This window comes from Bombus pyrosoma, linkage group LG1, assembly GCF_014825855.1.
Source record: "Bombus pyrosoma isolate SC7728 linkage group LG1, ASM1482585v1, whole genome shotgun sequence".
Classification (NCBI taxonomy): Eukaryota; Metazoa; Arthropoda; class Insecta; order Hymenoptera; family Apidae; genus Bombus; species Bombus pyrosoma.
In genome coordinates, this window is record NC_057770.1 from 724,111 (window position 1) to 737,796 (window position 13,686).

Here is a 13,686-nt window from a genome sequence, read left to right on the forward strand (position 1 = left end):
ATGGTGCAACGTAAAAATATTTATATTCGTATAAGATATATATATATACAATTACTCAATACATCCATTATAAAAATGAGGGACAAAATGACGAGTGGTACACATTGATGGAATTAGGTTTAATTATACAAATAAATTTAAAAAGAGTATTATCTTAGCAGTAGGTGATATTTACTACCGTTAGTTTACTTATTTTTATAAAATTTAAAAAATATATATTTCTCTCTTCTAAAATTTCTAATCATATTTAAAAGCTTTTGTTCCATAGATTTTCTTTGTGTATTATTGTTAAATATATCTTATTACATGAAATTAAAAGCAATTGAATCATTGCAGGCAAGTTTTACATTATATATAAATTTGTAAGATCTCGTAAAATTTGTCTATACCTTGTTATGTTATACTGGTCATTCACAATAATAGATACATGCATACCACGAAATCTTGTATTAAAAAAGTCAGATTCTTCTAAATATAATTATTTACAAATATTAATCATATTTTAAAAATTGTTATACGGTAATTGTGAATTTTGTAAATCAAATCTAAAACTTTCACGAACTATAAAGAATATGTGACAAATCTTTGTTTAAAGACTCATAATTGCAAGAGGACATTGCACAAGTGCATAATTTTCATATTAATATAGCTATATAAGTAACATAATTTAATCCTCTCTTCTTTTCAAGTTTTACCATAAAATTTTCGATTTAATAAATACAACAGCAAATTTACATTAACTTTTGCTTTACCAAACATATCCATAATTGGTGCACCTTCAAACTGTAACTCAAGCAATTTTTGTATGTCGATATCAATCTTTTCCATTTCTACTCCCATAAATTTACAACGTACGCTGAAAAGACCACTATGTTCTGTTGGACTTATTTCAAAAATTACATTTTTAAACTGCGATTGTGGAAGTCCATCAACTTCTAACAGTACTCCCTTTTCTTGTAGTTTGGCCGCAGAATATTTCAGTGTCATCTTAGATCTTAATTTAACGTGATTATTTTTTTGACTGGCTTTAAATGCTCGCAAAGATCTGTAAATAATTTGTATCAATTACAAGTATGAAATGTAAGGAAAAATTATATACGTACCCTTTGCCCGTGTGTAGATTCTCCAAACATCGTTGTATATATTCATTATAGTACTCTACTTGTTCTTGGTAATATTTGCATTTTTCTTCCAGTCTTTGTTTAGTTGTTCGTAAAGTCTGTAATTCTTTATTCCGAATAATTCGATATTTTCCTTTATTACAAAGATCTTTGGCCACTGCAGTTATAATATTTTGATACCCATCGTCTCGATTGACCCATCCGTCAAGTTCGAGTTTATTAAGATACGCCCGTAACTGAAGCTTACAATCATTCAAGGATGAACTGTAAATAAATTTTAATTTTTTTTTTGTTTAATAATTACTAATTTGTTTCTGTAATTACTGTAATTACTGTACCTCTTATGAATAGTTGTTAAAGTAGGCGATAAGCTGGAGCATTTTATGTCGTGTAGATCTTTTTGTACAGGAGAGCATACAGGAACTTCTAGAGCTTTAACTAATGTTTGACCTTTTAAGAACTGCAGTACAGAAACCAATAATTCTTTCGTTTTTATGAAGAGCCTGTTCAAACTAGCGTCTTCGTCTTCTAGTACTTGAAATTTATTCGTGAGTACCAGACATACTTCCATTTTCCCAAAGCGTATTAAATTCGTTTCACAAGCAACATCAGCTAATAAATAATTGTAATATAACATACTAGGCTCAATTAAATAAAATGAATGATAATAAATTATTTCTCACAGATTCCAAGTAAAGATGCAACAGTTGGTGCAGGACCTAAATCATCCAACAAATCATGTAAGGAATCCATTGGATCTGATGCTATCCGATCTTGATATTCTAACATAAGACAATGAGTGTCACAAATTTCCTGTAAGTAATATAATTAGAAAGATTAATAATGAGAAATTTTTGATTTTTGCGTGATTATTACAGTTCGTTTACCTGTAAAGAAATATAAATCTCAGGTTTCTGAATGAGCGTGGCTTCCGTATATTCGTGTATACAAAAATGTTCTTCTAGATCTTCAATTTGACAACAATAACGGAAGAATTTTTTAAACTTTTCATGGCATTCAATTATAAATGGATTCAAACAAACTAGATGTGTGGCCTCTTCACCAAACTAAAACAAAAATTTATGTAAAATGTGTGTCTTTTGCTTAGTTCTAAAGATTATGATTATTACAATAAATCTAATTACCCCTTTCTTAGAAGCAGCAAATTGTAATATTTTTGCAATACTCGCTAAATTCCTTCGTTGATCGTTTGATAATGATCTATCAATTGGTAATGTAATTATATCGAAAGCATCTGGAGCTACAATAGCTGCATTTATAAAATGATAATAAATCAAATTTCCCACTACTTTCAAAATATCTTTTTCTGGAGCATTTGGGAATTTTTCAGTTAAGGAGTCGTTTAAAATTTTAGCCATATATAACATTCCATATGGTATTAAATCTCGTGATTCAGTTATTTTAGTCAAAAATTCTAAAACAGTACTTTGCAATAATTCTATTCCTTTATTTAATCTAATTTGTACTTGCTCATAATCTAAAGCCTGTTGTTGTGTTACTGTATAAGGCAAATTCCTGTTGAAAAAAATGATTGTAAAACAACGTTGACTTACATATTTGCTTTAAACTTACAATGTTTCTCCTGTTTCCATTTCTAACTGATTTCGCCAGCACTTATAAATATCAACGGGATTCGTTTCTATACTTAATGTACGATCGGCTAAAATTTTTTCAATAATTGGTCCAACAATTTGCCTCAAAGCTCTTTGGCCATTTAATTGCCGTGCATAATTTACTGCCATTTTCAAGACAAGAGGGTTTCCGGTAACGACTTCAGATGGTTTTTGAAATTTACATCTATATATTAAATCATAATTATTAGTTATTTTACATTTGACTTATATTCATCATATCATATTTTTATATAATGGTCACTATACCTGATTTCTTCTTGTAATGCACTACCAAATAATTTTAATAACAAATATTCTTCTCTGATATTTGATCCAAAGTTAAACAATGTTAAAATTACATTTTGGAGAAACTTATTCGTTTTACTTTGAGGTAAGAGGAATAAAAGTTTTGATAAGTATCTTGGATTAGTTTGCAGTGCATAAAACAAATGTTGATATCCTTCCAACATTTTTCGACCTTCTTTAGTTAATGATTTTAAGCCTTTGTGTGAAATAACACCATCTGATGAAGAGCTTCTTCGATCTCTGTTGGAATGCTTTTGCTTTGCAAGAGTTTCTAAGCTCTTCCCATGGGCTACAACATCCTAAAATTTATAGTCTTGTAGATATATTTTTAATCAAGTCTAAATTCAGTATATTTTTTTTATTTCAAACATTACTTGTAGTGTAATTCTATTTTGTATAAGTAAACCAATTTTTATATCCATACTATCCAATTGTTGGGATAAAACCTGGTTGTGTCGTATATTTTGCACAACTTCGAGTTTTAAATTCTGCAACAGTAAATTCACTATAGAATATAAATAATTGAACTATTGTTATAATATTAAACACTTATACTTGTAACTGTAAGTCTTTGTCATAATCCTCTGCATTAAAATTTAAAATCGCAGAAAAATGACGAACTACAGGAAATGGTGGTTTTTCCTTATATAACAGTGAACGGAAAGCATGTCTTTCGGCACGACTCCGCCAGAAGGCTTGTATTTTTATAATTTTTTCTTCCTAAAAAACATAATATATTAAATAAACTAATACAATTCTTAATGCATCATATATAAAGTTGCAACAAAAAAGAAATGGATCATTTACATGTTTTCTATAATAATCCAATATGTTTGCATATTTAGTTTCCACTTCCAAAGACGTATTTTGAAATTCTTTTACATTATATTTTTTTTTATCTTCTAGTAATTTCATATATTGTTTACGCTGTACTACACTTCTCCACCAAGCTTGGATTCGAATAATTTTATCTACATTATTATAAAAATATGTAAACCTAATAGAAAGTTTTTTTCTCAGTAAATATCCACGGGCATAAGCTTGGAACCAGATTATCTGATTATTTATTCTACTCTTTTCGTATTCTCTTGCAGTAATACTTTTTATTAATTCCTGGAAATAACCAACAGATATACCTTTTAACATTTTTTTGATTTAAATGGCTTAAATCTTTTAGTTGTACAATACTTTTATGTCTTCCATGTCAATATAAAATGTTTCCGTCATATTTTTTGGACAATCCCAAGTATAACTGTAGTTTTTTAAATCTAAATAGGATTCATTATTCTTACGAGTAACATAATGAACAAGTTCGCAATTGTACTTTTCACTCTGAAATACGGAAGAAAATTATTAAATTACATTCTGCATTAAATATATAGTTCACTGTACAATTATACCTTCATATTTTTTAAATTGTATAAGGTTTTATAACAGTTTGCTTCATATTCCTCTGGTATTTTAATACCAAATTTTTGGAGGCATTGAAGTGTAAGTAACACATCATTTCGCTCTAATCCAGTATTAATGTTTGATAAAAATTTACAGACTGCAAAAAAAACGAAAAATATTATTGAAGCACTATAAGCATAATAATAAATAAATAAAATATGCATGCATTGTACCATTTTTAACGTTCAAAGATTCTGTATTAACAACTTTTGTTACATTTTCTACATCTTCTAGCCACAATTCAGAACCATCAATATGTTTTTCTTCGAGGCGTTTTTTAAATAATTTCAAATAAAGAGATACATCTTCTGGTGAAACAGGGGTTTGTAATTTTAAAATAGAATTTTTTAAAGCAGCTATAATACCATTTCGGTCGTTTTCTACGACAGCAGAGTTTAATTGACGTAGAACTTGTATTACTGTCAAGACATTAAAAAATTAAAAATGTTATATAATTTACATAGATGTACACAGTTTACACAAAATATACCCTCATCATCAATTTGGCACTGCTGATTGACAGCATCAATGCAATCTTGAATATCGATATATGTTAATAAAGGACATTCTTCATCAGCTGCCTGCTTTTTACATCGAACTGCCGCTAATGCTCTATAATACTTTACTTTAGTCCCTTGATCTAATTCCTAAGATATGATATGTATATATATACACAAAAATAATTACTCATTACAGTTATAATTATAAAAATTTAAACTCACAGAAACATGGCAATCTGGGTTTGTCAATGCTTGATAAACTAAATCTGGATTTCCCGTGTCTACAGCTTTACTAATTTCTGCAATCGTTGATAAAACACGCGTACTGGCTATAATATCGCTATATGAAAGGTCGTTCTATTAAGGATATTATTTTTATTAATACAAATTTTTTACATTATTTTATATCTTACATATTCTATTTTTACCTGCGATTCAATACGATCAATTTTCATCTCTTCATAATATAACGGTAATGCAAAATCATCAATTTTTTCTCTCAATCCTAAGTCAGGTTTTTTTAGAACTTCATAAAAATCATCTCGTACACCATTTTGTAATATTAAATTTAAAAGCTTTACACAATCCTCACCTGCGTTAAGAAAAATATTTGGAATAGCAATTACATTTAATAAGATAATCTTTGTTATGCAATACTAACGTTTCCGAGATTTAAGTGCGATTTCATTTGCTTTATCAATTTCCTTTTGAAATAGTTGCTTCCAATGATGATAATTGCTTTCTGAATATATATTGTTCCATTCAGAGCTTTCTAATAATTGCATTAGTTGTTCTTTATACAATTGCGCGTTCTCGTGAATGATATTCTGAAAAAAATAAAATAATACTGATAATAGAAGAATTATAAACGAATATATTAATAAGAATGTCAAGATAAAACATACTTTTAAACACAATGTAGACGTCTTTAATATATCCATAAAATCATTATTTTTACAACAAATAGACTGAATTATATTTTTCATAGTACACTGAACTAAAAAAGATGTGCATAGTTAGAAAGGGAAACATAATTCAAAAAATAATAATTAGAAAATAATGATTTTCATTACAACTTACCATTAACACAATTAATATGACCTTGAATTTCTGCTTGAGTTAATAATTCATCATATACATCTGGTACATAAGTATCATTAAGAGACTGTTAAAATTATATTATTAATACTTATTAGAAATATAACTAAAGAAATTTTGATTAGGAGAATCATTGCTTACTCTATTAAGCATAGCTTGTATTTTAGATTCCTTTGCTTCAAACAAGGCATCAGTGTATTCCTTACAGTAGCAAGGCATAATATTGTTCAACTGCACTACTTTATTTTGAAGAGCAGTTAATATTTTCTCATTATTCTTAAAATGAAATATTCATTCATTAATTATTCAAATTGTTACTTAAAATACTTTATAAATAAAAGTGACATCCATACTTTTTCTGCAATAGATTGATTGACTGCTATTACTGCAGCATGAAGTGTTGCTGCATCAATCTCCATACTATTTGCTAACAAGCCGCCAATTTTTTGGAACGAAGGCATTTGAATTCCATATTTCTTTAATTCCTTACTAACAGCATTTATTTCTTCCTCTAGAAAGAATGAAATGGTAACAAAATAACATGATCAATTCCATGCATTTTCTCACAGTATAGTAGAATCACACGAGTACCAGTAAAATTCACTTTCCCATATAAGTCTTGAATTTGTGGAGCTTTGCCCAGTTTAAACAAATGAGTACTCAGGGCATGAATACAATATATTGCACGAGGCATATTTTTTTTATCGTAGATATCTGTTGTTTCTGGCTGAAAAATCTATTAAAAAATTATTCTAATTATTTTAAATAAATATAATCATAAATAATAATTTAATCTTATGAAAAAAAACACGTACTAGTGGTAACTTCATGGATTTTAAGCACTTTAAAAAGTGGTTAATATTATCTGTATGTTTAAATTGTAAACCAACTGCTGCATAGCGCTTTTGTTCAGAGTCATATATTTTATGAACAGACAAGGATTCAGGTGCCATAAAATGGGCAAGTTTTGCTAAATACACTCCATTTCTTAAATTCTCTTCTAACTCAGTCGTTGGCGGTAAAGTTTCTCTAAGACATGCTTCCATCCACCTATTAAATAAGGAATATTTAGTCATTCTTAAGTAAGTAGAATAATAACAATTTATTAAAAACTTGACAACATATTTACTTCTTGGCTTCCTCTAAATGACAGAGGTACTCATAAGCAACTGTCTTATGACGTTGTTCATCCATTTCATCTGCTGATTTACGGATATCCGTCCCTGCAAAACTTTATCTTCTAAATAAAGAATTAAAATCTAGGTATGTATTCCATAACAATATTACTACAACATTCAATTTCATGTTGCAACTTTCGATTTGACATTTACATGATATAGGATACAAAGAGAAAATTAAATGTCCACACTGATCATTAATTTTACCTCTTTCATGATTACTTAATTTATCGTCGATATCACTCATATCAAAAGATAAGAAAATGCAATTAACACACAAAAAGTGAGAATGACACACAATAGTCGAAGAGTACGTTAAATTCTACAAATTCAAACTTGTTCAAAACTACAAGAATGGTGCAACACTGACGAATCGTACCAACTGTAGCTTTGGTATAATTTCTAATACACCGTCCAATACTATTGGACGATCTTGTATGAGAAAGGACTATTGACTACTAACTTCGTACCTCTCATAATTCAATTCGATTCAATTTGACTCGATTCGATTCGATTTAAGCGAATAGACGTAAAACATAAATAATAAATGATTGTTCTTAACTTATTAAACACCAAATAAAATAACTAAATAACAAAAAAAAAATCCAATTTCAATTTTATATATAGACTTTAAGATCCAAAGTATTGAAAATCAGTTAAACTAATCAGTTAAGCATTGAAACTAAAAGAAAAAGCTTCTTGAACGTCAAGAATTACTCCTAACTATAATTACTTTTATTATATGTGACTAAAGGAAATAAACGATATAAAACGTAATTACGAATAAATTTTATTTAATACTACCAGTAGTTCCAAGTTTCACTATCTTCTTATTTTTATCTTCTTTACTTTTGTCATTTCTTACATAAACTTAACACATTCATGTTAAACAAACATTTGCACTCCACCAAAAAAGGAAAATAAGTTTTCACGTCAGTTATTCATTTTCAGTTCAAAGAATCATAGATTCATAAAATCTAATGAAATTAATAATCGATCTAGAAGATATAAAATATGTATTTATTACTGGAACCTTGATATATTTTTGTCTTTTTTTCCAGGACTTTTGCGGATAATTTCATATAGCATTTAGCTTTCTGAAAATCCAAAGTTTATTAACGTACATTTGCATGCGTTGATTCATTAATGAAACGCACATATTGTGTATACGTTAATATACAGATATTGTTGAAGTAGTGTATGTAGAAGCTAAGGAGGAAACAACGCAAGAATAAGGGAGGGGGCAAGGGGGGTCAGATAAAGCAGTTGACCCTCGCCCCTTCAATGACCCGAGAGATATCGTTCACTAAATTCATTGACGCATCTCAGTCGAGTGCGTGGCCTCTTCTACTATACATCATAGTGATCGGTACTTTTCGTCATGGTCGTTCATTTCGATTGTATGTCAAAACCGGAAGTGCATCTTCCAAAATTATTTCTTCTTTTTTCCTTTTTCATAACAATAGGCCAATGTGATGTTCAAAATTCTATTGGTAAGTGATTTCATAATTTACGAAACAGAAGTTTTCACTCGTTTTATAACTGTGAGATAAATCGATTGTTAATTTATAATTTATGATTATTATCTTTATTACGTGCAGTATTAGTAGGATCGATGCGATCTCCTAGTATACCGAATCGTAATCACCACTGTTCATATTATTTAACTCATTCTTCAAGTGATAACGTTTTCTAGGAAAAGATGATACCACAGCACAAATAGCGCTTGGCGAGAAGCGACTCGAGGATCATATTCGCGCGATTGTAAAGCACTATCAGCAAGAAGATCCGATAGGTCTACCTGGTGTGCCTATACCCGATCCCTTGCCAGTACCGGATATGAAGCATTCGTTTTCTATGTATACTATGAATTTCAAACAAATGAATGTTTACGATTTATCAAAATTCCGGATAGTAAACATGGAATCAGAACTGGCTTTGATGCAAGTGAGATTTTTTCCAAACTTATTTATATATATATATATATATATATATATATATATATATATATATATATATATATATATATATAATGTATTCGATGCAAAAGTCGTAAACATGCGAACTACTTGTAACACCGCCGATAATGCAGCTCAATGTAATCGACGATGAATTCACAAATTTGACAGTATCTTGAAAACGAAAGCTTTGGAAGTCTGAAGCGGAAAGTTATTTCAATGCCGACTAGCGGCCAATAAATGACAACATTAGTCTATAACATTCGTTATTTAAAGAACAATTATCTATGCGTCGACTCTTCTTTAAAAAGATATCCATCGCTTCGTCTAAGAACGTCTGTCATTACGAAAAAAAAATACATGCTAATTATACGACTGTAATGTAAAACGTTTCGCATCGGTGACTAATTACAGATACGTCGCGTCGCATGATCGAGCCATCCTGGAATCTTTGCTAAATTGGTTCACATGAATATTATAGAACGAATAAAAAATAATTCCATGGTTACAACTACATCGAATCTAAAAAAAAAAACGCATTAATATCGATTTTCATCTTGATATGTTTTCAAAAGATTTCAGTGACTTTAAATATGAAAAACCTGAACATTCGTGGATTCTATACTCTCTCTTCTTGGCTATCACGATCGGCTGGTAATTTTACTGTGAAATTGTCGGGAGTGTACGTGAAAGGACTTGGCAGGCTGGAAGTGGCCAGCGATGGTAAACTGCAAGCACAAAACATCGATTTGGATTTGACATTTGAAAAGATAGACATGGATTTCAAGAATTTGGGTTTCTTGGGCTCTGTGTTTCAAAGCATGATCAATTCTGTAGGCACCTTTATTTTTGACAGTATTAAACCTTTCATATTAAAGGAAATAAATACGAAAGCTAGGTAAAGATTATCTAATTTGACATTGTTATGTGCTACAGATAAAAACGGTTACAAAATTTCCAAATATTTTAGGGGCGAAGCTAACAAACAAATCTCACAGTTGCCGCAGCAATTCCCGAATTCTATATCGCCCTTCGATATGTTAATAACCGAGATCCGCAGACAAATATCTGAAAAAGGCTACGATCCGTTCAAGGTGAAGGATTATAGCCAGACCGTCGGTATATTCACGGTGATGTCGACTCATACTTGGATCACTGGCCTGGGAAGCGTTTACCGAATGGGCAACGTTACTTTAAGCATACAGAACAAAACAGTAAATAATTTTCTTTAATAATTTCCAAAACAGTTTAATTTCAAACTTTTTCTATCACAGCTGCGTTGGGAGCGAATAACGCGACACGAATGATACCTGTTGATATATTATGTAAACACAACACAATGTGCCTATTTATTAGCGTGATTACATCAGTTATTACGTCGTACATCGTAAATCGTAAACAGGCTTTGCTAATTAATTTTAATTACAATCCGTAACTTATCTCGGTTCTGCTGTAATCTAATTTGTAGGCGTTGGTGCATCTCTAATAAGTACTGTTTGGTTGCTTCCATTTAAAGGTGTATGCAACAATCGATGCTGGTACCCAAGAAATTGAAGGAAAGACTCATTGGGAAATAAGCGTGATCGGTGGCGTTTTATCAAGAGCTGGTATAGTTTCCTTTACTATACAATATTTTAGGGTTCAAGTAAAATTAAGCCAACCTCTGGACACTCGGCAAAAGCCGAACATGGAAGGTCTTGATCTTGAATTGGGTAATATTCAAGCAAGAGTGCACGGAGCTGGTACCGTCGATTACTTAATCGAAGCAAGCATTAATATATTACCAAACCTTTTAAGGTACGATCTCGATGTTCATCCACTTCTACGTGTACGATTAGCGTGTTTGTCCATCGATTCATAATGCTATTCAGAAAGGAATAATCTTTTTATAGGTATCAGATAATGGATGCAATAGAAGGACCGCTTAAAAGACGTATTCAAATTGAACTAGACAAAGTGGACGTCGAAAAAGAGATTTACGAACATATTCCACACATAGAGGAACATGCTACTAGACATATTCATGGTTTGGTTCCTCCGGAAGAGACAGTTTTAGAAGAGTTAATGCCGCCTCAGGATCAAGATGAACAACCATTTTCGGAAAGTGAGGAAAATCGAGGTCCTTCGTAAAAATTGAACTTATTATAAAGTACATAAATAATAAAGTACATTGCGCGGTATTTAAATTATTTAAATTTGAAGATACAATTTTTTAACGCTACCAAAGTTACAAAAAGGATCTGTTTACTGACAGAGGTCGTGATAAATACACTGCGCAATACACTGTATGCTTTGTAAATATTTTTGTTTTATTAAAATATAGTATTAAAATATATTATTGTTATAGATTAATGATAAAGAATCTTCTTATCTCAATATTTAACGTTTATTTACTGAAAAAAACTTTGATTAAAGATACAATAGTGTATACGAGTGTATATTAAACTCTTTAGTTACAAATACAATGCCTATAACAAATTTTTGGCAGGACATTGTACAATTAAATTTCGTAATATTGAATCATACAGAATATAGATATTATTAATTAAATTGCGTAATAATATGATTAAATTACTAATTAAATATATCGGTATAATGATGCTGTTATATAGAAATTCAATTCATGATATTTGTTTTGATCCTTTTTTTCATAGTATTTCATACATATTCGTAGATTCTATGTCCGCGGTTCCTATACATTTCAATATATTGACATTTTTACTATTTACAATTATAAGTTACGAAAAACGTGTCAATACGTTGAAAGACCTTAGTTACTATTTTTTATGCAAGCTTACCAAGGCAATAAATTAGATGTTAGATACGTAACCTATTACGAATATAAACTAGTATATAGTTAACTATACTATGTAGTGAACCCTAGTTCATTACTATCCACATCATTGGAAAGTCTTGGAACTAATTCCCCGCGGATACGTGGATGCTACTATATTTAAAAATAAAATACATTCATACATAAAGAATATATTTAGGATGATACTGTACTTTGAATTTTACATTTAAATGTCCTTGACATACTGTTTCAATATGTGCGATTTTTTTAAGTTTAAAGAAAAAGTTTCATGATGAATTTCTATATATTGCACGAGTGTCGATTAGAAGAAAAATGATAATATCATTTATTATTTACGCCTTAATTGCTAGCGCGTTACTTCGTTCGATTGGTACGATTCTTTCTCCCGGTGCTGGTAAAGTAAGTCTTGGAGCAGTGACAGTGAGAATACCATCGGACGACAAACTCGGTTTAACGTGGCCGATATCGTATCCTTGTGGTAACACGTATCGGCGCACGAAATGTCTTGACACGTAACCGTGTTGATCCTTTTTCTCTTCGTGTTTACCTTCGATGGTAATTGATTTGTCGTCCGTTCTGACAGTGATTTCTTCTGGTGCAAATTGTTGCACATCGACAATCACTTGATATTTGTTTTCATCTCGGTCAACGGTGGTCGAACCTCCAACTTGATGTTCCAAATCTTCTATCATGTTCCTCCATGGCTGGAAGAAATCCTTGAAGGATGGCATTGGTGGTAGTTTCCAAAAATCGTCTCTGGTGCTAAGGCGTTTGAAGTGTTCTTCCAATTCTTGATGATAACGATCCATATCCCTCCACCAGTTGCGGAAAAGATCTCTAGTTACCAGTGCCATATCGATGCGAATGATCTGCACAAGTTAAATGCGTAATTTCTAACATGTAGCCATCAGAAGCAATTTCATTGAAAAAAAGTTGAAAATTACGAAGGTTAAAAATATTCAGTACAAAACAAATTTGGAAATCGAAAATAACAACGAATTTTGAATCAAACGTAACGTTGATATAAGAAAGATTAACATCGACGACGACGTTAGAATAGCATATACAAACGTAAATACTTCGTACTGTTCTATCAAGAAATAAAGCATTGTATGTCACGTCAAAAGTAAGTATGTATATACCTGCTGGAATACCAATCGAATTGCATCGTGTTTTTACGTATTTCAAGAATATCTATTCTTAGATACACGAAACATATCCATAATACGTTATATCAACGTTACGTTGATTCCTGCAAATTACTACATTTTCTCTCTCTAAAGGTATTCACTTTTATTTTCTTCCGTTTTCTTTTTTCCGTAAGGGTAGATAATGAATTATAAATACAATTTAAAACAATGGAAACAAGAATAAGGAAAACAAGTTTGTGATAAAACGATCTAAAAATTACTTAAATTACTAGAAAACTTTGACGAGATTAAACAAAGTTGGAACACATACCTCTCGTTGGATATCCTTATTTTATAAACCACTCACAAGAAGAAATAATCGTTCGTTTTGTATAAAGTCGTTCGTTAGTAGCTCGGAACGTTGTACGAACCTTGCACTTTAAGTTGCAGTTTTTAACTGACTGCGCAGTACTGACGGCCGGGGTTTATATTTG

The 13,686-nt window shown here is 30.5% G+C and overlaps 3 protein-coding genes across 8 annotated transcripts; 1 reads left to right on the forward strand and 2 right to left on the reverse strand.

Moving 5' to 3' along the window:
* Positions 1-260: 260 nt before the first annotated feature.
* LOC122566670 (ras GTPase-activating-like protein IQGAP1) lies at positions 261-8,222 on the reverse strand. 6 transcript variants are annotated; one of them, XM_043724294.1, is made up of 26 exons: positions 8,094-8,222; positions 7,241-7,342; positions 6,927-7,161; positions 6,703-6,847; positions 6,465-6,622; positions 6,253-6,387; positions 6,094-6,178; positions 5,919-6,010; positions 5,675-5,840; positions 5,442-5,605; positions 5,236-5,370; positions 5,004-5,160; positions 4,687-4,932; positions 4,462-4,610; positions 4,250-4,393; positions 3,869-4,174; positions 3,617-3,781; positions 3,436-3,549; positions 3,023-3,360; positions 2,715-2,939; positions 2,267-2,657; positions 2,009-2,188; positions 1,805-1,934; positions 1,460-1,733; positions 1,104-1,385; positions 261-1,045 (listed from the first exon to the last, which is right to left on the reverse strand). In XM_043724294.1, the coding sequence occupies exons 2-26, from the start codon at positions 7,303-7,305 to the stop codon at positions 685-687; spliced, it is 4,842 nt and encodes a 1,613-aa protein (XP_043580229.1). In that variant the 5' UTR covers positions 7,306-7,342; positions 8,094-8,222; the 3' UTR covers positions 261-684. The 6 variants fall into 6 exon arrangements, with proteins under 6 accessions (XP_043580229.1, XP_043580239.1, XP_043580246.1 ...); XM_043724304.1 differs by having other exon boundaries at positions 7,241-7,334; positions 8,094-8,221; XM_043724311.1 differs by having other exon boundaries at positions 7,241-7,334; positions 8,071-8,205.
* A 295-nt stretch (positions 8,223-8,517) lies between these two features.
* LOC122566812 lies at positions 8,518-11,582 on the forward strand. Its single transcript, XM_043724585.1, has 6 exons — positions 8,518-8,782; positions 8,986-9,236; positions 9,823-10,145; positions 10,218-10,461; positions 10,764-11,044; positions 11,140-11,582. Exons 1-6 carry the CDS (start codon positions 8,671-8,673, stop codon positions 11,375-11,377), a joined length of 1,449 nt encoding a protein of 482 aa, XP_043580520.1. The 5' UTR covers positions 8,518-8,670; the 3' UTR covers positions 11,378-11,582.
* A 32-nt stretch (positions 11,583-11,614) lies between these two features.
* Positions 11,615-13,679, reverse strand: LOC122566865 (protein lethal(2)essential for life-like). The gene is made up of 2 exons (XM_043724726.1): positions 13,524-13,679; positions 11,615-12,931 (listed from the first exon to the last, which is right to left on the reverse strand). The coding sequence occupies exon 2, from the start codon at positions 12,914-12,916 to the stop codon at positions 12,395-12,397; it is 522 nt and encodes a 173-aa protein (XP_043580661.1). The 5' UTR covers positions 12,917-12,931; positions 13,524-13,679; the 3' UTR covers positions 11,615-12,394.
* Positions 13,680-13,686: the final 7 nt, after the last annotated feature.

Bases quoted from the DNA above. Each gene is read 5' to 3' on its own strand.
- LOC122566670 (XM_043724268.1), bottom strand. From the start codon at position 7,536: ATGAGTGATATCGACGATAAATTAAGTAATCATGAAAGAGGTAAAATT. The intron at 5,841-5,918 runs GTATGTTTTATC...TATTTTTTTCAG, and splicing joins CGTCTACATTGTGTTTAAAA to AATATCATTCACGAGAACGC. The intron at 5,161-5,235 runs GTGAGTTTAAAT...ATCATATCTTAG, and splicing joins ACCCAGATTGCCATGTTTCT to GAATTAGATCAAGGGACTAA.
- LOC122566812 (XM_043724585.1), top strand. From the start codon at position 8,671: ATGGTCGTTCATTTCGATTGTATGTCAAAACCGGAAGTGCATCTTCCA. The intron at 8,783-8,985 runs GTAAGTGATTTC...AACGTTTTCTAG, and splicing joins TGATGTTCAAAATTCTATTG to GAAAAGATGATACCACAGCA. The intron at 10,462-10,763 runs GTAAATAATTTT...TTCCATTTAAAG, and splicing joins TAAGCATACAGAACAAAACA to GTGTATGCAACAATCGATGC.
- LOC122566865 (XM_043724726.1), bottom strand. From the start codon at position 12,916: ATGGCACTGGTAACTAGAGATCTTTTCCGCAACTGGTGGAGGGATATG.